The 23,400-nt window shown below is 38.1% G+C and overlaps 1 protein-coding gene across 1 annotated transcript in view; it reads right to left on the reverse strand.

The window, feature by feature from the left end:
• SUGCT (succinyl-CoA:glutarate-CoA transferase) overlaps window positions 1-23,400 on the reverse strand; it is a 334,394-nt gene that overhangs the window by 296,973 nt on the left and 14,021 nt on the right. Inside the window, exon 6 of the mRNA XM_074850026.1 lies at window positions 22,312-22,432. Within this exon, the coding sequence (XP_074706127.1) occupies window positions 22,312-22,432 (121 nt within the window). The remainder of the gene's footprint in view (window positions 1-22,311; window positions 22,433-23,400) is intronic.

Consider the following 23,400-nt stretch of genomic DNA (forward strand, 5'->3'; position numbering starts at 1 on the left):
TAGCATGATAAAACTTTATAAGACCAAATATAAAACACATTGTGCTAAAAGGAGAGGAAAAACCAACACGGAGACATGCTGTCAACACAGACCAATTCCCTGTAGCTCAATTCCCACATGACAAATGACATTATAAAGTCGGCCTGTATAGGATATTCTGAGCAAAACATAGAAAAATATGTTCGACATAGGCATTTCTACAAATAGGGACTAAACATTGTCACAAATTCAATCCAGATAGATGGCTATCCCTGCTGAATAACAAATTAATGAGAAACACCTTTTGACTTGTTCTATTGCCAAAAGAAAACATTCAATTAAAGACAGCTTACATCTTTACTTAATAAAGATTAATGAAACAAGCAGAAGAACACAAGCAATTCTCTGTGATGAGAAAAGCCAAAACCTAACAGACGCATTATATGAAACTTTGCAATGTCAGAGCTGCCAAATACGTTAGCAAAACGAGTAACGACTTTTGGAAAATGCTTGCCATGTGTTGGTCAGAAGGAAAGGAAGTATAACTTCCTGGGTAGGCAAGCTTACAGATCAGAACCGATATGAAAAAGGTGAAGTCAGAGCAAACTGTCAAGAGAGATGAAAGGAGTTTAAAAAAAAAAACCCAACCTTATGTCAGCAGGCATAATATCTGACCAACGATCTGATAAATACATCACATTTCCCAACTGATGATTGTGAATGTGTACAATATATCAATTACTTTATTGCTTTTACACATGCTGATTTAGACTTTCTAACCCTGTATTTTAAAACAAAATCAGGTGTTATAAATTGGAAGGCAAAGATTAAAAAAAATTTTTTACATCAAATGCAAAATCTGCTAGGATTTAGCTACTGAAAGACTAGGAGGGGACAAACAACAGCCTCTGCCAGTTGTCCAACTCCATTCCATTTTCACGTGATCTGGGTACCCAGCCTCACACGACTCCTCTGAAAACACCAACCACACTTCTGGGACAAGGCCACAGAGCATTTCAAACAACCCAAGTCTGGTTTTCAACAGGCTTTTAATCAGGCCTGCAAACTTCTGGGCCATATTTTCCAGCTTTTCAACATGCCAAATATAAGTTACAAGAAAGCAGTTCTTCCCTCCATAACCTAAACTGTAATTACCTAAGAGATGCTACTACCACTCTCTTTTGCTAAGTCAGCTGAAGTTAACTTGTCACTCTCTGAATTTCAAGGCAGAAGCGGCAATCCAATCAACGGGGAGGCACTCTTCTACACAATCTCAGACATCAGATGTGACACGGTGACCATTTTCTAAAAGAAAATTTTAAATAAAAGCTTAAGCTTTTAGATGACACTCAGATTAAGTACTCTAACTTTTTTCCCCTGCCTTGTAAGGAGGCTGAGAGACACCCAAATTCTCCATGATTGTTTTGGGTTTATACAAATATTCCCAGCTACACACTCTTAAAGGTAACAACTCACTCCTTGTACCCTGCTTGGTACAGATACAGCTGATCTTATGATTCCAAATACTTTTATTGTAGAAGCTAATTTCAAAAGAGTGAAGTCAGTTATTCCTAACAGTGTAGCAGTGACATTCCCCCAGAATACATCCAGGTTGGAAAACTTGCACAGAAACTAGCTGAATACCGGGGTGAGCTGTCTGTACTAACCTCTGTGTGTCCTCACCTACTTTGCTAGAACTCCTCTACCCACCCACCTCTGCCATGCTATTACTACCAAGGTAAGGGAGCAAATATTTATAAGAAACACCTGGCTAATTCTGGGAATCAGCATGGAGTCAACAGAAAGATACCGGATTTCAGCCTCAACAGGTACTACCAATCTTGTTATTTCTGCAATGAAAAAAATGTGTAAAACTAAGAGTACCTGCAAGGTGTATTTTCTATGAATATTTATAATGCTATGGCCAAGCAGCACAGTGTCAGGATAACCTCAGAGAAGTCTCAGCTCTGAGGCCACAGATACACAGTAGGCTCTGATAAGGACGTGATTATCCTATGGCAGAAATTTAAAGCAACTACTTAATTACATAATTAATGAGAAATTAATGAGAAATCATCTGAATCAGACAACACTCATTCTAAAGTGAGTATGTTGTGTCATTTGTTGTGACTGTACATAGTTTTGTTGACAAATCTGCACAGCAACAGCCAGTGAAGAAGCAGACCTTGACTAAGCACTCCATTACACCCACATGCACGTGCACACGTGTGTGTGTACTGCGACCCTGAATTCTCCCTCGAAGATCAAATACATAGTCCCTCACGGGGCTGAAGCTGGAAAAGAGTGTCAAATGAACTCAAAATCAGTATGGATTTTTTTAAAAACTTTCCAAACATTTCCTCCAAATTTCCAAAACAAATCTGTGAAGTTTAATTCCCAAAGAGGATTAAGTAAGTTATACAGAATACAATACATACTTAAAATTCCAGGCTGCCCTTTCAATCCAATAACTTTACCGACATTTTTTGAGCCTGGTTATAGTTCTCTTTGGTTTATACACACAAAATATGTAAACAGCTCAACCCTACTCAGCTCAAAAAATGAGCACACACCTACCTCCTATCTCTGAAATCATGAACTCTAACACCAATTTCATTTGCAGTCCTGATACAACATGAATTTTCTATGCAACCTAATGAAGGTTAATGAAGGTGTAAATCACAGCTTGAAGTTTAAATGAACTGTTCTTGCAGATCAGATGGAAGTGGAAAGTTGCAGTAACTTCCCAGTATATTAGAGACTAAACGAACATAAAGAAAAGTTGAAAGAGCCTTTTCTTGGAAATACATATGAAAGTGATCTTGAATATTCTTAACATTAACAGATTCCCTGATGATACAACGCATAGTTATATATAATAGTTGCTGATCATTTACAGGAATTTAATATGTGGAGTGGTAAAAAGTAAATGCATCTGGTTACTTGAAACAGCTGAATCTAATAACTGATTAATTCAATGTATTGCCTAACTTGAATATTTTTCTACTAACAGATTTTACCACTTGGCTCCTTAGGAAGGGTCATATGTGAAAAGAATCTTTGCCTTCACAAAAAAAAAAAAGCTGTAGTGGACACAACTGATATTTCACATACTTGTTTTTTTTCCCCCCTCTATAAAGATTTTCCTAACACAATTACCGCTAATCAAATTCTCTGACTCATATCTCATTGATGAGAAACACCTTCTAAATAAATAAATACAATACAAAATATAACAAGATACCAGCTGTTCAGCCTGAACAACTGAACAAACTTTTGATGGACATCTTGAGGCATCACTTTGTGAAGGTTTTCAGAACTGCAATAAAGTTAATAGAATTAGAGCAATTTATAGCACAGTATCTTTGCTTACAACCATGTATTTTGCTATATTTAGGATTTTCAGCTTGCATGTTAAAGAAGATAGGATTTGTTAGCAAATTCACTCCCATATTTCTTACGATCATGAGTTTAATTTGACAGAAATAAAAGAAACTGACAAACACTCATATATACCCTGAGCAGGTACATGATATATAATACCCCTTCTTATTGTAAAAAGAATATAGAGTTTTACATGAGTAAGCATTTTGTAGGCGCAGTTCCATAAAATTATTTTGAACTATGTATTCTCTTAAAAGAGGTTACAAAATTTTGGCCTCCCATTCTGCTCTGGAAAAGGTGGTCAGGGTTCACTGCAAAGCATGACCACAATGGCGCAAGGTACCCCTGTCTTGACTTTGTCATATCCACAAGGACTCTATTCCCAGACAAGAAAGTCATCCTATTAGAAAATTTTTCTTGATGTTTAATAGGACCCTTTTTTGCTGAAATTTTAACAGTTACTTCTTGTCCCATGTATCACAAACTGATTATTCTCTTCTCTTTATAAGAACTTTTACTTATGGGAAGACTGTTATCCACAAATCTATTCTCATTACTTTGCAGTAACATCTACAACTTACAACGACAAAGTTTTCCCTACAAGACAACTTGCAGATCAGTGGGTTTCAGCCAACTCTGACATAAACACTGGAATACAGAATGCTTTTAATGTTCAAGTACATGGAAAAGTGCCAGATACTGCCACCATTTTGGTTTCTTAAAATGACAAAATACGGGCCATTTTTCAATAGTTTGTGTCTTCTACACCCAAAACTGTTTTCTTTTTCTCTGTTAGCTACTGACAAAGTGTTTTATTTTATCACAGTATTTTAAAAACAGAAGTAATGAAGACCATATGCTTACTGGGAAACATTTGCAGGTCAATACCCGCTACTTACAGTCTTCCTACCAATCTAACACCACCCACAGAAAATATCGTGAATGGGCACATAAAGACACAGGATCGTTGCACCATTTTAATAAGTGATATTTATTTCTTTGGTGAAATATCAAAACCTTACCATTTTAAACAGTAAAACAAACCCCCCCACCACCACCCCACCCCCAACAAAAAAAAAAATCCTGCAATCTTCACATGAAGTCCATCAGGCAAGGAAAAAAGATTAATAAAACTACATAAAGCAGATAAGGCAACTACAAAACAGGAGATTCCCTGAAAAATATTTCCTTTAGAAACCAGCAGAGAAATCTTTAGTAATAACATATAAAATGTTTGGTGATCTTTTCTCGGGTCTTCTCTTTAGAATATTAGAACTCAAACACAATACATACTGCTTTACAAAAGCCTACTGCAAGGCTTCTGAAGCTGCCTAAAATCTTCCAGCTTTATTTCTGTTAACTTAGCTAGGCACCAGTCCAAGTATAATAGCTACTGAAAAATAAACATTAAACCATCAGTAAGTGTCTCCACAATTGTACTGTGTTGCTATGCTGTTCATATCCAGGATTTCAGTGCCTAATCTGGTTTCATTCACTGTAAACTAACCCAGTGTCAAATCTTACGACTCACAGGCTCTCTGTCTGCTATGGTATTCTTCATTAGGCCAGAGTCCCAAATCCCAAAGTTTCAGATTTTATACAAAATACTGCTATTTAGATGAAAGAACAAGCAATGTGCATGAAGTCATAAGAAAAATATTACTTCCATGCACAGCTGAAAGTTAGTACTTAATTTTAAAGCAAGGAAGAATTATGACTTGTTCATTAAACTTCGTATATGCTTCATACTGAACAACGAATGGGAACACAGTGTTTCAGAATAGCATTCATTTTCAACTGCTTCTTATTCCTAAACTCACAATATTTTGGACGTTCAGGCTATGTGAGACTGAAAAAATAATAGTGGAAAAAACAGCAAAGCCCTCCTGCTAGGATGCTTAATGCCAGTGCAAAAGGCTAGCTCAATCACTTACAGAATTTAAAAAAACAAAAAGCACTCTAGCTGCTGCTGGTGTGCTGATGACAGAAGCATCACAAACTCAGCTAAAAAGCCCACCTTCCTGGAGGTGCACAGCAGATCTGAATCATGCAAGGATATCAATCCTACTAACAGAGAAGGGATCCCGTCAGCTCCCATCTGTTTCTCAGCAACCTTTCTTTCAACACACTTCCTTTCAGCTTCCACTCTTTTCATATTACTTTGGATTACTGATACATTTGGGAAGTTTGGGCTGTGTCAACGCCAGAGCCCTTTAGTACTCCAGAGGTACTGGCAAAGCTCTGCAAATATAGCTTTCCAGAACAAATTACACTTCATACTAGAACGTAAAACCATTTATGGAGACACATCTCTGAGCAGACCAATTTTACCAGCAAAAGAAAAGTTTTGTCAATATAATAACATATTTGCTAATGGCTTCTGCCAAAACAGCTAAACCAGTCAGTGTTCACACCTCTTCACATTCCTGACGGGCACAGCTGTGCTGACAGAAGCCTGTTGTATAGAAAACAGCCTCATGCTCAGTTCCAAAAAGCTTGTCAACCAGCTGAATTTTACAGAGCCTCCTCTTTTGAATAGGCCTGTTTGGGATCCCAGTATGCTCATTTTGCAAGCAGCAGAGAAAAAACATATAAAACCACCAGCACATGAATTTGTCTTAAGTAGGAAAATTATCCTTGCATCTTGACAGAGCATAGCTACACTAGTCCTGTACAAGGAGGTATCTTTAAGGTTTGGTTTTATTCTGAAACACCCTAAAAATGCACCTTTGTTATATTTATATTTCACAGAATCACAGAATTGTCTAGGTTGGAAAAGACCTTGAAGATCATCCAGTCCAACCATGAACCTCACACTGACCGTTCTCAACTCTACCAGATCCCTCAGCGCTGGGTCAACCCGACTCTTCAACACCTCCAGGGATGGGGACTCCACCACTGCCCTGGGCAACCTGTTCCAACGCCATTCAGTACAACTGAAAAACTGAAACTGGTTCATACTAGGCTTCTTCTCGCTTAACTCCTCCTTAAGGATACACGTGGCTCTTTCACCACAGATGTTTTGCTCTTGATCTCAGTCCAGTCTTTTGAGTACCTTATTTCTGTTATCCAAAGACAACCATGAATTCCATTCACACTAGCACATGCTTTGAAAAGAGGAAAGACTCAAACGGTCAGGTTCACTTTGGTCAGGGATGTGGTACAGCCAAGCCTGGAAAAGTTAACTTGCTGTACAAGGTACACAGTACTTTGCAGAAGCAAATTCAGTGTTTCTGTATTTTAATTGCTGAGGGGGTAGAAAAGAGTTGCGCTGCATTGCATCAGATGCCCTGGGTAATATATGAATACAATGAGGAACAATTCATTTCAATCACTCCTGAACTGAATACACACTTTTTGTGTATAATACGAATTACAAAGCATTGTTGCCATCATCACTACAAGAACTTAAAAGACTCCAAAGGTCAAGTCTATTCTGCGTCTCCTCCAATCAAGAGCTACCAAGCTGAATTGCTCTGCAACACACCTCTGTCAAACTTTGCTGGTTCACATTTTACTCTGTGATGTTTTGGAAACTCATGTTCTGCAAATGGGTTGTAAAGGTGTATTTAATGGGATTTAGTCCTGCAATTGGTATTTGGGCAACAGTTCTATTGATAACACTCTGGAGTTACACAGCAAATCTGTCCTTGTGCTGTCTGAGCTGTGCTAATGGGTATAAAAGTTTAGTTGATGTCTGAAGAGCATAGAGTAGCACAGGAATATGAAAACAAATCCATTGGATGAGACTCAGGGCCCAGGTAGCTACATATTCTGTGACCAGGAACTGAGAAAAAACAGATGCCAATGAGAACAGGATAAACCTATCTAACATTTTTCTTGAGTACTCTCCCAGCTTAAAACAGTTTGCAGCTGACAGTCTTCCTGAATAATTAGATATGGTTTTAAGATTTTACACAGCTAACCTTTAGAGCATGATAGAATTGAGAGGTAAAGTACATGATACTTCCCAAATCAACTGTTTAGGGGTAAGCCACATAGAAAACCTTTCCAAGTTTCAGGTACTTAGACTAAGCAGACACTTTCAACTTACTTAATTACAACATAAATAAGAACAAACAAAAAAAGAATGTGAGGATTTTGAACAACACCGAAATATTTTTTAACAAGCAATCTCAAAAATTCAAATCCTATTAATCAGGCTTCTAAAACATATGACCATTTAAAAGAAGTATTAGAAGACATGAACAATAAAGTAGAAGTAATTCAAAGTAATCCCATTATTTGTCATCTGTTTGCAAGTCTGATTAACAGTGGAGTCACTGGTTCCCAGTCTTCCCCAGAATGATTAGGATTTTTTTTTTCAGTAAAAGTGAAAATTATCACAAAATAACCTAACTCTGTATTAAGAAAAAACACCAAATACATCACTAAACCCAGTATGGAAAAAAAAAATACTGAGTCTAACACACTCACATAATGTTTTTCATTTGTGCCCACAAAAGCAAAAGAGGTAAACACCTGTTTGCAGATTGATAGTCTATGATACAAAACAGACAGCAGGAAAGATTTAGATCTTCATAAGCAGCAGAAATGAAGATCAAGTTCCTTGTACAGCATCAGAAAGAACCTCCTGCTTGTGTAGCTGTGCTTCAGTAGGATAGTAATTGGCACCATGGGCTGGAAAAACAAATTAAAAGCTCCCACTGGCCCTCATCATTTATTTCTGAATAAATCAGTCAACTGCTGGAAGGTTATATTTGCTTTATTTTATATATAAATAACATTTACAAAAATTAAATTTCATGTGGTTAGGATTGCAGTTCATACTCCACATACTAAGTATTTTGCTCTTGGAAGAAATGCTGGCCACAAAGTGTCAAAGCTAAGGCAGCAGACCGTTCTGGAATGGGTCCTGTGACAAGCAAAAGGAGGTTTGGGGATTTTACAGGTGACTTTCTACAAGATAGAGCGAAGTGGAGGCACAATACTGTCTTAACATTTACTGCCAAAAGGAAGCAAGTCCTTAGAACATGACAGTCCCTAACTACATAAGGGCAATTTTCAGAAACCTCAGCTATAGCACCATCTCCCTTTCAATCAATGGATATCTCTTTTCAGAGACTCCTTCCTGAAGTTTTGCATTTACACAAATCATCTTTTGGTCCTAAAGAAGCACTGAGAGTACATCGACAGCACATACTCACATGCTGCTACACCACGACAAGTGACTCAACCGGTTAGGCCGCAAAAAGCAGCGCAGCTGTAATACCCTAGGGCCAATTTACCATGCTGGTTTAGAAATAGCTCCATTTTTTTTTCCTACTCAACGCTATCAAGTGATGTAAATGTATTCTGACTGCCCTCAAAAATTTACTCTTGTAAAGGAAAGAAGCTACATAAACAGATCAAAGTTGTTGGCTCGGGGAATTTAGCAGCAGAACTACGTAGCGCATGGGACCACCACTGATACACCAGTGTACCACCACGGTGATTGATTGCTTTATTCTTAGAAACAAGAATTGTTCCTTCAGTCACAGAAACAAGTGATTTCTCTCGAAATTATAATTTAAAAAGTACATCACAGAAGTAGTATTTGGACATCTGCATTTCTGACAATTTATTTCCTCACACAAGCAAATTCTTTGCCTTTTTACGTTCAAGTTTTCTGGTTTGATGGCTCAGTCAAAAGGATAAATTGACACAACTTGGTTACTCAAATGACATATGACTAGAAGTTTTTCAGGGTGAGGCACAGATCTGTGTAGATGTCTAGAAAGAAAGCAGGTATCTTGGAGTCATGAGATAATACAAAACTCTACCTCTTCCACATTAATTTTTTTCCAAATACTAAGTTGTAGAAATTCTGCTTGCAAACACAGTATAAAACAAATACCGATTAAAACTGTCACATTTGATTCTTTAGCTACTTTATTCATATGGTGAATGCAAGAAGTGAGGAATGATAGTTTGAAAAACTGTCCTGGCAGCATAGGGAGAACTAGCTCCTTAGCTTTGATTTACATCGAACTACAATCGTAACTTTTTGTTTAACTTCTTTATGAGACTACTGCCCTACAATATTTAATCCTTGTGTTTTATAAGTTAAAACTGTTCCCAAATCTTGCAGAAATTCATATTTAGAACTAATATACTCTTAAAAGCACCAGTACTTTTGATTATATATTGATGGCCACCTCAGATATCAGAGTCATTACACGTGAGAAGCATAATAACCTCTTAAACTTCCTGCTGCATCCCCTAAAGCTAGTTCTTTACTGCAAAAGGAACCAGTTACCAATCTGTGCAAACATGTAGTTTCCACTGAGAATTACAAAGCAACACATCAGTGCAGGGCAGAAAAGCACTGAAGTATTCAATTAATTTCTTTCTGTATCTAAAACCTGCAAGGGTCATACTCTAAGCTACCCTCCTCAAAATCAGACCATCATTAAATTTGATGAAGTTTCACGTATTGATCCTGAGGTGTACAACAAACAACTGACACCACTTAGTTCAGTATTTCAAGACGTCAGGAGTTATCTGTTGGCTTGTTCCAAACCCACTGAGGGAGTATCTTAATAATTGTGCCTGTTCTCCCGATCTATGTATAATTGTCCTTCATTTTTAACTCTACTAGCATCTTGCTCTTAAGAACATACGGCAGCGGAATATTAAAAGGCAAGATTTTCTCTGCAATGCACTACCAATTTTAAATATCCAGTCTTCCAGCTTCACAGGATGCCTTTATTTACTACTCAAGAAACAAAATGGCTAATGGTATATCTGTATCATTTACTTTGCTCTTGTATTCCTAATTACTTAACTCTCTGAAATCCAAAGACAATCCACTTCTCCAACTGTCACGTCTGAACTCTTATTATTCTAATTACTAGCTCCCAAAATTTTTCTTAAGACTTTCTTTTATTAACACTCATTCTTTGAACACCAAGTAGCATTTTGACTACTTCTACACATTAATCGAGGAATTTTTTTTTTAAGCTTTCACATACTATCAGGATCTTCATTTAAGAACTACTATGTGAAAATCTACAGAATGCTTTCGGAAAAGATGGTTAGATGGCCACAGTAGTTCCTTCTGATCACAGCAACATTATTTTATTTTTTTTTTTTTTTTAGGAAAAAAATGGAGGTTTCCAAGCTACCTTTCATATGCAATGTTTTTCACCTATAGATTGTTCCTCTCTCAACCCTCTTCAGTTGTCCACATAACTTCTGAAATACCCAGAAGCAGACTTAGCCTTCCAACTGAGACCTTACCAATGTGGAACAGGGCAGAGAAACAGTCATTTAGGCCATATTTGCCTTTATATAATCCAGTATGATACTAGTCTTTCATCTAACAATATGACATCGACTCATGTTCAACTTCAATCATATCTCGCCATTACCACATCTTCCAAGAACGCTTCTCTAACCCAGTGTTCCCCGTACTGTATTAAAAAGACTTGATGATTTCTGGTTAAGCACAGTACGTTGGACTTTCTCCAACCTTTAATTCTACCCTTGACTCTTTTATTTGTGTAAACAATTCAGTCAAGGTCCTTTTTAATTCTAATCCTGCTGTATAAATTTACTCCCTTTCAGCTTTGTGGATCTTCAGAGCTGCACAGAGCTCTCAGGCCATTAAAGAGCATCTTTTAACTTCATCACATGACTGCCCACAGGGCTGTGGTAACACAGGGACTGTTGGGAATGCTTTAAATCCCTGGCTTCGGGAAGAAAAACTGAGCAGAGTTCCTGAGGCCAGCCCTTCATGACTTTTCTGAGAGTTAGCCACATCCCCAGAAACTGTTTTAAAGGAGAGTATAAGGCTGCAACGGAAGTGATATCTGTAAATCAGCTCCAGATTCCTCCTACCCTTCAACTCTAAAACCCACAATAAATGCCCTGTAGCTCATGATCACGTGAGATTTTGGGGCTCATCCACATTCTATTCTATCACTTATTTTGAGAAAAAATATCTGGCAATATCAGTTCTGAGGTATTGCCTTCCATGTCAGTCATGAAATACCAATAGGTATTCTTTACACAACATGAATGTTAAGATACCAGGGAGCATCTGACCACTCTTGAACCAATTTTTTTATTACTTCTTGTACATCACACTTCCCTAGCTTGTCTACAAAAGCATTACTCAAAAGCATCAAAACTTTACTACATTCAAAATATACAGCACAAGGTTTATCACCCCGTTATACACAGGTAATTATATGCTCCCAATAATGATTTGTGTCTCCACAAATTCACACTCTGTTACGCAACTCCTCAAAAACTCTTCTCATAGACTATTTTATCTCTAGATCCTGATTACTAACTTGTCTTAACTGCCCACCTAGACAACTTCAAGCTACAAAAAAAAAAAAAAAATGACAGATCAAGTCTTTAATCTGTCCATCTTCCAACTGCATAATGCAAAAACTTAACAGATTGGAGAGGCTTGATTTTCTTTTCCAATACTGGAAGGCTCTATTTTTGTCAAATCAAGCTCAGGTAGAAGCTTCATATTTTTTCCCCTTCAAATGCTTTATTCAATCACTGTCAGCACTTAAGCTCATACCTCAAGGCTTGCAAACCTGTGCTTTTTGTGTTTATTTGAGAGGTATAATGTTCACAGTTTTCCAGACCTGCTTCCTTGTTCTTAAGCCACATTAAGTACTGGAAGCACGACACCCAGTCTATTCTGACAATGCCTCTTTTGACATATCAGTCTCTGACAGTGCAGTATCTTCTGTTATTAGAAAACAATACATCTGTTGAAAATTTCTCTGTGGACATCTTTTACTGAAGACTGGTACGAAGACACCAATCCTCTTTTCTGCAGTTTCCAGCTTCCTTAATTACCTCATTCTCCAAATTGTTCCTGCTTTTAATATATTTAAAAGACTGTTGTAACTCTTCTTAGTTAATTCTCCTAATTTCTATTTCATTCTGCACATCATCCTGTTTGTATTGGCTATTTGGCCTATTTGGCTCAACCAGACTGCACATTTTGCTATGCAGGCTTTTTTTGCCACCTTATTTTTTTCCCCCCCTCCAATTTGTTGTGCCTAGTTTAAGGGTCATTTTGCCTTTTTGTAATTACAGAAAAAAAATCCTCTCTTTAGTAATTTTGCGCCACAAATTTTAATAACTTTTGAACAGATTACTGATCAAGACCATTTCTATAGTTGCTATTATTTAGTGACAACTGCAATCATTGCTTGAGCCAGCTTCTGAATACAACTTAGTTTCCTACTTGTATGCTATCAAGAAATAATTTACAGTATCAAGAAATTATCTTGCCAAATGATATCGTATTATGAAATACACACCATTTTTTTAAGTTGGAGCTATCATTTTGTTGGCAGGTAATCTATCAATTGGTACCAGACAATTATATCCAACGTATAACCAACTAGAAACCACAAGAACATCCATCGTTGGGGGAAGGAGTGGGCACAAAGACACAGACACTCCGAGTTATCTGTAATTTTATAGACCAGAATCATTTGGTAAGAGGGAGTCTACACACTGCACCTAATCCAAGGCAGTTCCACATCTTACCACAGCTAGTTCACAAATTAGAGGTTCTGAAGAACACTTTGGCTAGCCTTTGCCCAGCAAAACACACTGCGGTTGGCTTTTCTTTCCTGTTGTGAAAATATGAGAGGCAAAATAGGATATGCATCAAAATTATAACATTATCTCTTCTCATGAGAAGCCACTACAAATTATCAGTACAAAACAAGATGTACTGGGAAGTACCAAATGCTGGTTCTTTTGAGTTATCATTAATTTTTATGTAGCTGGGTGAAGAACTATTTTCCTTCTCATAGATTCATCAGAATCACTCAAAAGACACATACAGTTTACTTATTATTTTTTAAGAAAAGTGTTAATTTATGGATCTTAAGGACTTTATGGATCATTATTACGGTTCACTTATGGATCTTAAGTACATTAAAAAAAAGTTACACATACAATTCCAGATTCAGACTCATATGAAACTCAGGTGACACACAACACTTACATAAAACTTTTGCCATTCTTTCCAACTAATTTTTGCCTTTTTACAGCAATACTGTTTGCCAACAAATTAATTAACAGTTTCATACAGTCAAAGTATTTGCAAATTCAGAGTTAAGACTAAATTCAGGGTAAAGACTGTAAATTCCCAAGAAATGTAATCTGTTACAGTAACACAAAGTTAATAAAAATACCAATCCCAAAAATCTTATGTTCGTAGTTTCTTTTGGTTGAACTAAGAATGTTTCTAAAATTTTCTATCATTATATATTCAATTTCTTTCATGCATAAATACACCAAGTCTTTATAGGAATAAAATTACTTTAAAAGGCAGAAAACTAAGTATCTCATCCATATTTTAAGAAATAAAATGACAGAAAATAAAATACTGAAACAAGATTTTGTAATGTCATGAACAACATACAAAGCAACCTGAGTATGTTACAAAGTATTACTTCCTAGAAAAGAAGGAAGGAAAGGGAGAAGACAAAAAAAACCTGAGGAACACCATCTTTGGCAACACCTGTACACAAGAGAAGAGTAAGCACAATCACTCAAATTAGCAGAGCAATGGGATGGGGCAGAGAACCTGAGAGGAGCAGCTTTCATCATTCAAAAACAAACTATAAAATTCTTTTAAAACATTCTGTCTTCAGAAACTCTAAGAAAAAAAAAAAGTGCTTTCATTTGAAAACAATGTTGTCCTTTTAAACAGTGCCCCCTCCTGTTCAGAAATAAACTGTGACTTTCTTATTCGAAGCGCTACACAGACCATACCAATAGCAACAAGTGGTCACTCCCTTGTGACCTGTACATGATTTACTTTAGCCAGCCAATTTTCAAAAACTTAAAACAATCTCAACCACAGAACTGTCAAAACATATTATATTTAAACTAGTTCTAAGATTACTCTCATCAGCAAAGCCAACTTGTGAGTGAGAACGGACAATTTGGAGCTCAAGAGCACTCAATGCAGCAGGAATGCTGAGAAATGTCCCAGAAATCCTCACAACCCTGCAACAGCCACTGCAGGGCTGGATACAGTCAATCAGAGCTGTTTGGATAAGAAACTCAGTTTGCTAATCACGACTTCCAAAACGCCATAAAAGAGACAGCATCTGGCTTACTATGTCTAAACTCTTCACCTACATATGACCCCAAACTTTCTGAAAAATTATGCTGTATTTCATTTTACTATCACTAAAAATTCGCAGCAGTCCAAAACTCAGAAACAGGCAATTCCATACAAACATTATTCCTGTATTTAAGAAAAAATGCTCAATTCTGAATACGTTATAAAGTAACATACCTTCTGACTTTTAAGGAGCACGTCTTCCAGATTTTACATTCTGCTACAACATGTGTCTATTCAGCTGAACCAGTCACCTCTGTATACACTCCATTAACAAAAAGCATTTTATGTAAAAGAGTCTAATCTTGACCTTTAAGCCGTGTAAGAATGAGAATTTTGAATGTTTTCAGAATTTCTCACAGAACGTTTCTGCTGTTCTTAAGCACAAAACCAGGGAGGGAAGCAGGTTTGTTTTGCTACAGTAGAAAAAACAACTTAGAGCTGTTTACTTAAAATCTCAAGAATTTCTGTTCTTTGGAGTGAAGACCTGAAAGAATGGGAGACCTTTTTGTCACAGCTATGTTTTTTAATTAATGCTGTTATTTTTTTATTTCCACTAGAAAAATCCTCAAATCCAGCTTTAAAGTATCATGGAGGCTGGGAAATACGCACTCTCCAAGGAAATATTTGTTATTGCTTCAAGGCTAAAATCTCCAAATATTCAGTCCACGAAGCACACGCTCCATCATATCACACATCCCAGCAGTTTGTTCTGACAAATGTCTCCCCACAGACCAAATTAGCATATTCTAGCCCAGTTTTTATTTGTATTTACTGCTCACACTTACTGTGCATGAGGACAGCACACAAAAACTGAGCATAGAAAAGGGTATCCCCTCTGCTCAATCCCTCCTAGCACTGCAATGTACAAAAGGAGAAACAGAAAAAAATGAAGGTTAGAATGAAGGTTCTGAAGGACTGGAGAACATGATTAGTTGGAAACATTAGTTGGTAGGAAAATACGAGCCTGAAGCCAAAGGAGGTCAGTGACACTGATGTTTGGTGAGGAACTGAACTGGAGACAAGAAGAGTCTGAACTGGCTAAACTGGGCAATCAAGGCTAGGAAACGACAGGGGGAGTGTACAGGCCAAGAAGGAAGGGAAATAGATGTCACAAAAATACCAAGAAGAGGGCACAAAAGCATCGTGTAGGTGGGAGGCTGCAAAGAAGAGTAATACTAGTCTGTAGGCCACCAGAAGTGAGGAGAAAGGGAGGCTAGGAGGAACCATAAAGTACTAAAATTGGGATTGATTAGACCAGATTTCATGGTGATAACACAACTTAAAGCAAGGAGGACAAAGGAAATAATAAATGCAAAGTCAATGACATCTCTGTGATATTTTACCTACCATCCAGAAGGAGAAATAAGTTTAATGGAATACATACAGGTGTTGTTATATTGCAGGTGGCACATATGAACCATTCATGACCACATGACCAATGCAATATACTCCAAGGACAGTCCAGCCTCATCTGGCTCAACATCAAGCAATATTAAATAGAAACAGGACACACAAGAACAGTATCACAAGGAGCGCACTCATTAAGCATCTGAACCACTTCAAGGATCTGGCAAACAACCTAATCCATAACCAGGTAGTGGTTACTAACACTGTAACCATGAACACAAAATGCTGAACCAGCTGGTGACTGGGATAAAAATGTTCTAGAAGGTAAGCCCTTAAAAAGAAAAGGCTACCAGTTAGTGCTATCAATTAGCAACTGTCATGGTTTGAGTTCAGAGGGCAACTGAGCATCACGCTCACTCCCCCACCTTCTCCCACAGCACTGAGAAGGGGAAAATAAGCGAAACCATTGCTCACTCCCCCTCCTTCCCCCAAGCTCTGGGAAGGAGGGAAAAAAAAGACCCAGGAACTTGAGATAAGGATAAGGAAGGATGACCTCATCCTTTAAGGCACAGACAAAAAACAGACTCCTTAGGGCAAGAAAAAAGAACATAAATTTAATACAGACACTAACAACAACACTTAACAGACAGAGTAGGATCATGAGAAGCATTACCACATCTTGAAAACACCTTCCCCCACCCCTCCCTTCTTCCCAGGCTCAGCTTTGCTCCCGGTATCTCTATCTCCTCCCCTCCAACGGCGCAGGGGGCACGGAATGGGAGGTGTGGTAAGTCCCGCCACTTTTCCATCTCTGGGTGGGGGAGAGACGGGGGGAAACTTCTGGCATCCCTCCCCTGCTACAGCGCAGTCCCCCTCTCACAGGAGACAGTCCTCCACAAACCAACTCCGACATGAGTCCCTCCCACGGGCATGTGGGTCACCCCCGCGTCTTGCAATCCTCCCAGCACCCAAACTACAACAGTGGCACCTTCCTCCCATGGGATCCTGGTCTTCACTGGGCACAGTCATCTGGGTCGGTGTGGGGCTTCCCACAGGCTGCAAATAACTATCTGCTCCACTGCAGACCTCCATGGAGGGGGGGCAGCCCTGCTGTCTCACCACAGATACAGGGGACTCTGTTCTGACACGCCTCCCCACCTTCTGCTCCTTTCTTCCACTGACCTCGGTGTTCACACAGATATTCGCCTCGCAACTTCTCCTCACAACTCCCCCAAATGCCCCCAGATTCCCCTTCTTAAATACATTATCACAGAGGCACAGCCACTGTCGCTAATTGGCTCGTCCTTGGTGCAAAGGCAGGTCTGACTTGGAGCCAGGGGAACTTCAAGAAGCTTCTCACAGGGGGACATGGCTGTAGCCCCCTCCCCTGCTACCAAAAAGCCCCACCACTCAAACCAGGACATGACTCTGAGGTCTGAAGACAAATACAAGACCCATATTTTCACACAAATTTTGTCACAAATCACAGTCTTTAAAAAGTGAAAACACCGCTCCTCCAAAGTGATAACAACGATAACAGTGTGACAGCCATGATAACAATGATAAGAATCATAACTATTTGAGCACACACTCTCTGGGGTAGCACAAAGGAAGGATATAATAGTCTAGAGTCAGAAAATTACTTACCATATTTTTGGATGGCCCCTAAATTTAAAAAAATTTCAATATCCAATTTGATTTACTTATACTTGCATTCAACAACTGAATGAGACCAAAAAAACAAGAAACTTAAAGACATCTTGATCACAGCTGCTATACAAGTTACGCTGTAGGGTGAAACTGATTCCTTCAAATTTACTTGTTTATTAATTGCATTCCATACCTATGAAGTTTAAACTTGAAAGTTAATATGGTTCCAAAAACAAGAAACAAAAACATTCCAGACAGTTTCATTAATGAGTTAACTAAATGGATAAAGGAAGCAGTGTCCAGTAATCATTTGTAATTTTTTTAATGAATCAGCTATAATGTCTTCAGCATGTATACTAACAAGAAAACACAAGAAAATCAAAAATTAAAGTCGGAAAAACACTTTGATTCTGACACACCAGACATGTTTATTTCTCGGTTATTTGTTATCAAATCTTATGCCAAAATGTCTGCCTCTACATACTATCACATCTAAAGCGTAATATGGTTCATGATAGTCATTAACAATGACCAACATAATTTTGCCTATTAACAATAGTTATGATACATAAAATACACCCTTAAAAAAAAAAAAAATCATACTCAACACTGGCTGAGTTAAACAGCATAAACTATTCCAATCTCCTGCTCAGAGACCTCAGAACATAATTCACGTTATATCGTGTATCCGTTATCCTTCACAGGACTTGCAAACAGCAAAGGGCTTGAGAACTAACATATTTCTATTATCTCTTGTATAGCCTGTACATGAGATGCCAAATGATGGATGAAACCCCACTGTTTAGATGTAAAAGGAGTTGCTGTAACCAAGATAATTTGTCTCAACAACGTTCAACATTTGGGAAGACAACTAGTCCATTTAATTCAATGTTCTAGGCCAGCACACCTCTTACATCTGACAAACAACATTTCTCTTTGGATCTTCCTTAACTCATATTTTCCATATGCCTAGCTAGGCATTTTATATACACATAACTTTCTATGGCATTACTAAAAAACCTGAGACTGTGTTCTCAGCCTCTTCCTATCTGAAATATTACATCTGAGCTCTCAGGAACCTACAAGATTCAGTGTGTCTCAGTTCATTCCACTTCAACACCAATCCTTATGCCTTTATGTTGTCACAAGCACAGCTCCTGTCTTGAGTGGGGAACTGAGCACTTCTTGATGGCCTTTCAGAAGGCAGTTACCTGCGTTCTACACCAATCTCTCACAAAACCAGCCATCCAGTTCAGATGCCTCAACTTACATCAACCTGGCTTTTGGGTCAAACATTGCAATACCCAGTGTCAAAACATCCAAGACACTCCTCACAGACAAATTTCTGTGCCCAAAGCCCCACTATTTTTAATAGGCCTCCACATCCAAGAAACCAGAAGAAAAAGAATATCACTTGAACACATTGAATAGCAAGCAACATGGGTGAGAGGTGCCTTGCAAAAGCAAAGGATTGCCAGTTAGGTCCACTGTTTGCTTCAGAAAAGGAAAGTGAATTAATTCCTATGTTTACATGAACAGCTTGACATGTTCAGTTACTTTTTTGTTTGTGTGTTTGTACTGGCAAAGTTATGACATGTCTTAATAACAACACAGAATCGGACCAAAAGTTCACCTTGCTTGCATATACAACTACAGGTGATTTACAAATATTCATTTATCAATTTGTTCTAAGAGCCTTTTATATTGGATATTCAGATTAACAAAGTTTTTCAAATTGAATCCTTGCAACACCCTAACCTTCCCCATAATAAATCGTAGTGTACTTAAACTTAGCTGTCATAAAGATGCTTTAATGCTTTTACCATCCTCCTTTGCTTTTTGTCTAGCCTTATGTGTGACCAAGAGGTCTCTTGGTCTTTTTCCACAGGGCTTCACATTTTAATCTGAGCTGCTAATCCAAGCAATTTTTATCAGCAAGTATTTTAACAACTTAATCTCCTTTTCACTGATTTTTTAAGCTAAACATTACTACAGCAAACATCTTCTAGTCTCTTCCCGTTTCCCTTCACAAAAAAAGAAAAAAAAAGTGTACTTGAACATAGTAGAGTCAACCACAGCACAGAATGGTGCTACAGAGCTTTTAGAAATCAGTCAGGAATTCTTTCTTCTTAAATCAGTTTTCTGCCTGATTGTGCCAAAAGAAAACTTACTAAGTAACACCATCATGCTCTCTCTGTGACAGATGTACATTTGGTCCTAGCCTAGTTGCCTCCTTTAATGTATTTCCTGCCTTGAACTTAATTGATTTCTGATACACCTTTTTTTTTTTTAAGGGTACTAGAGATTTTATGTCTTTCTTCCTAGACGATGCATCATCCTTAAATAGATGTCCCTTGTCACCTGTTGGATGTCCAAGACTTAAGCAACCATAATTTAAGATCCCAAATTGTTTTATGGGTGCCTGACAAACAACATTTAGCTCTTACCTCCTGAACACCTTCAACCTCAAATGATCATTGTCCATGAATAAGCAAAAAAAAATCTTTAGTTCGGTATTTATGTATTTTTTTTAATGTTTATGTGTTTTTCATTATGTGTAAACTATGTGTTACACAAAGCTTTAAACAGCAAAATTGTATCATCTTTGTCCAACTTGTTTTAACAGTAAGATGAAAGTGTGCAGGAGGTGGAACCAGAGGTAAGTGACCTAGAAAGAGGATAGAGCTGCTGTTTGATCCTGCAAGTATATGGTTAGGAAAGACAAGGTTGACCTGGAGTTGAATTTGGCAAAAGATGGGAAGAGCAACAAGAAAGGATTCTGCAAGCAAATCAGTGACAGAAAGATAACTAGGGATGACGTGGACCTACAGCAGAACGAGGCAGGGAAAGGTGACAAAGGACATGGAGAAAGCAGAGGTATTTAATGCTGCCATTGTCTCTGTATTTACCAGGAAAGATGGCCCTTGGGAGTCCTAGTCCTGAGACTAGAGGGAAAGCATGCAGCAAGGAAGACTTACCCTCAGCAGAGGAAGTTAGGGAGCACTTACACAGAACATACAAAAATATGTATCCTTGTAGCAAAGGAGGCCAACAGTATTTTGCGATGCGTTAGGAAGAGTGTCACCAGCAGGTTGAGGTCCCTCTACTCAGCACTGGTAAGGCCACATCTGGAGTACTGTGTCCAGTTCTGGGCTCCCCAGTACAAGACAGATATGGACTTACTGGAGCAAGTTTAGCACAGAGCCACAAAGATGATTGAGACTGGAGCATGTGACACATGATGAGAGGGCAAGATAAGTGAGACTCTTCAGCCTGAACAAGAGAAAGCTCAGGGGGGATCTCAGCAATGCATATAAATACCCAGTGGGAGGGAATGAGCGAGAGGAAGCCAGACCCTTCTCAGTAATGCCCACTGTCAGGACAAGGCAATAGGCAAATTTTCCTGAACATGGGAAAATTTTTACTGTGAGGGTGCTCAGACACTGGAACAGGTTGTCCAGAGCAGCTGCGGAAATCCTCAAAACCCAGCTGGACATAGTCCTGAGAAACCTGCTGTAGCTGACCCTGCTTGAGCAGGGGGGGGTTAGACTAGATGGTCTCAAGACGTACTTTCCACCTAAACAATTCTATGATTCTGTGAAATTAAATAGTATCTTTCCTTAGGATCTCACTTCAAGTAAGGTTTTTGTCCATTATCAGTAAAATACAAAAGCACTCAAAAGCTGACATGTAGTGTGAATGGAAAAACAGATTTACCAAATGAAAGGCCTTACGTAAATTGTAGCTTGGATATAATTTTTATTCTATTTCATCAATTATGGGTACAGCAACTAAACAAAAAAAAAAGAAAAAAGGAAAAAACCACTTGACAGATTCCAGCTGAAAGATTACATGCACAAGCAAATGTGAAAAACATTGTGGTAACTAGCCACTGACCAACCTAAAAATGTATTTAAACAAAGAGATTCTCGGCAAGCCCTGAATGTAATTGCTTTTCTGCTCCTGTCTTCTTCAGACATATGCCACACAAACATGATAAATACATCACAACAGACTAAAAATCTATTTGGTTCCTACTAAATGACATCAGTACCCAGTAACTAAAATGGCCAAAGCCATTTATTCTTCAGAAATTCAGAGGCAGAACAGGTTTGTAACTAAGATTTTAAACCGGTCTAAAAATATCTGCAATTTCTGTATTTTAATTTAATTGTATTTTAGCAGCAGACTTTATATGCACAGCTCCTTTAATTTTAGTGCTTGATCAAGATTTTTTGGGGTGTTTTTTGAGCAGTTCTTCAGATTTAAATTAGTTTTACATGTATGCAGTTCTTGATATTCAGATGTGTACTTTCCTTTCATTCTTCCCAGCATTTACCAAGTACCTACAACTCCCCTAACATTTCAGTTACCAGGTGACAGACTGTAGCAAAGTAACGTAAAACTTCCACGAACGTATAACCTCACAATTCTAGAGAGACAGATGATTCAGGGTAATAAAGAACAATGAGATTGGAAACCTTCAATGTGTAAACTGATACAGCAAAACTGCTGGAGAAAAATAAAAATAATCTGAATTTTCAACTAGTTCAAAGCAAAATCCAAGGAGCCCAGCCAATCCTGGCTCATTTGAAGTCAAGGCTGGCATGGTAACGCCACTGTTGAACAACTTACAAGCTGTTGACATGGTTGCTGCCCCCCAATTTTTCTATACCTGTTTTTGAATGGAACAGTCAAACTCACTTAGTCTTTCAATTATCTTAACTGACATCAAAATGATATACTTCCATATAACCACATGACTTTTATAACAAGTCGACTGGAAAAAAGGAAATAATGAACACAAGTAATGGAAATTAAAATACCTGTTATTGAACAGTACACTATGTGAGGAGCAATCTTTTTAATGTCTTCATAACCTAGACCCATTTCAGCCAGTTTCCCAGGGACGTAGTTTTCCACAAAAACATCAGACACCGCTGCAAGCTTTAGAAAAGAAAAGAACGAGTAAGATTTGTTAATGAACTTCCAAGAGTTCAATAAATTCCTCGTGTAACTTAACGTAAAAATCTCACTAATCAAAATGGCTCCAGTCTTTCTGACAAAAGAAAACTTACAAACCTGGACAGATATTTTTTGGCCCGTTAGACCGTGCTTCTCTGCAAACTACATGTTAGAGATACTGTGTATCTAGAAAGAAGACTGTCAAAATCCTAAAAAGACTAGACAAAACTATAATATAGTTATAGTATCAGTATCACATCAATTTCCCAAGACTTGACAATATTTTACAGAACAATCATAACCTTTATACCTGCAAATCACTTGAGAAAAACAAGAAAGAATGCATCTTTGTCTTTCATACTTTCTCTACCTTAGAAATAATTTTAGAAATTGTTTTTCATTTTAAAATCATCGATTACAATTACTGTAACTGAAGTCATATAGCTCACTTCTTGCATGTAGAAGCAGAATAGGGAACCCAAAAATTTTATTGGGTTAAAATGAACACCTTAAAGTCACCTCAGTTAGAATAGTGCTGTCAAGCTCTGCAATGTGACTTTCCCCATCACATCTAAATGAATTACCGAGTCCAAAAATCTACTGAAGTTAAAGATCATCTAAGTAGATGGACTTGTGCAAAGCATTTGACACTGTCCCACACAACAACCATGTCTCTAAATTGGTGAGCCATGGGTTTGCTGGATGGACCCCTCGGTGCATAAGGAATTGTCTGGGTGGTCACACTCAGAGTTGCGATCAACGGCTTGATGTCTGAGTGGGGAGCAGTGACGAGTGCTGTTCCTCAGGGATCAGTGTTGGCACCACCGCTGTTTAACATCTATTTTGGTGACACGGACAGTGGGATCGAGCGCACCCTCAGCAAGTTTGCCAATGACACCAAGTTGCGTGGCACAGTTGACACGCTGGAGGGAAGGGATGTGCCATCCAGA

The sequence above is a fragment of the Strix aluco genome, chromosome 1 (assembly GCF_031877795.1).
Source record: "Strix aluco isolate bStrAlu1 chromosome 1, bStrAlu1.hap1, whole genome shotgun sequence".
In the NCBI taxonomy this organism is placed as follows: Eukaryota; Metazoa; Chordata; class Aves; order Strigiformes; family Strigidae; genus Strix; species Strix aluco.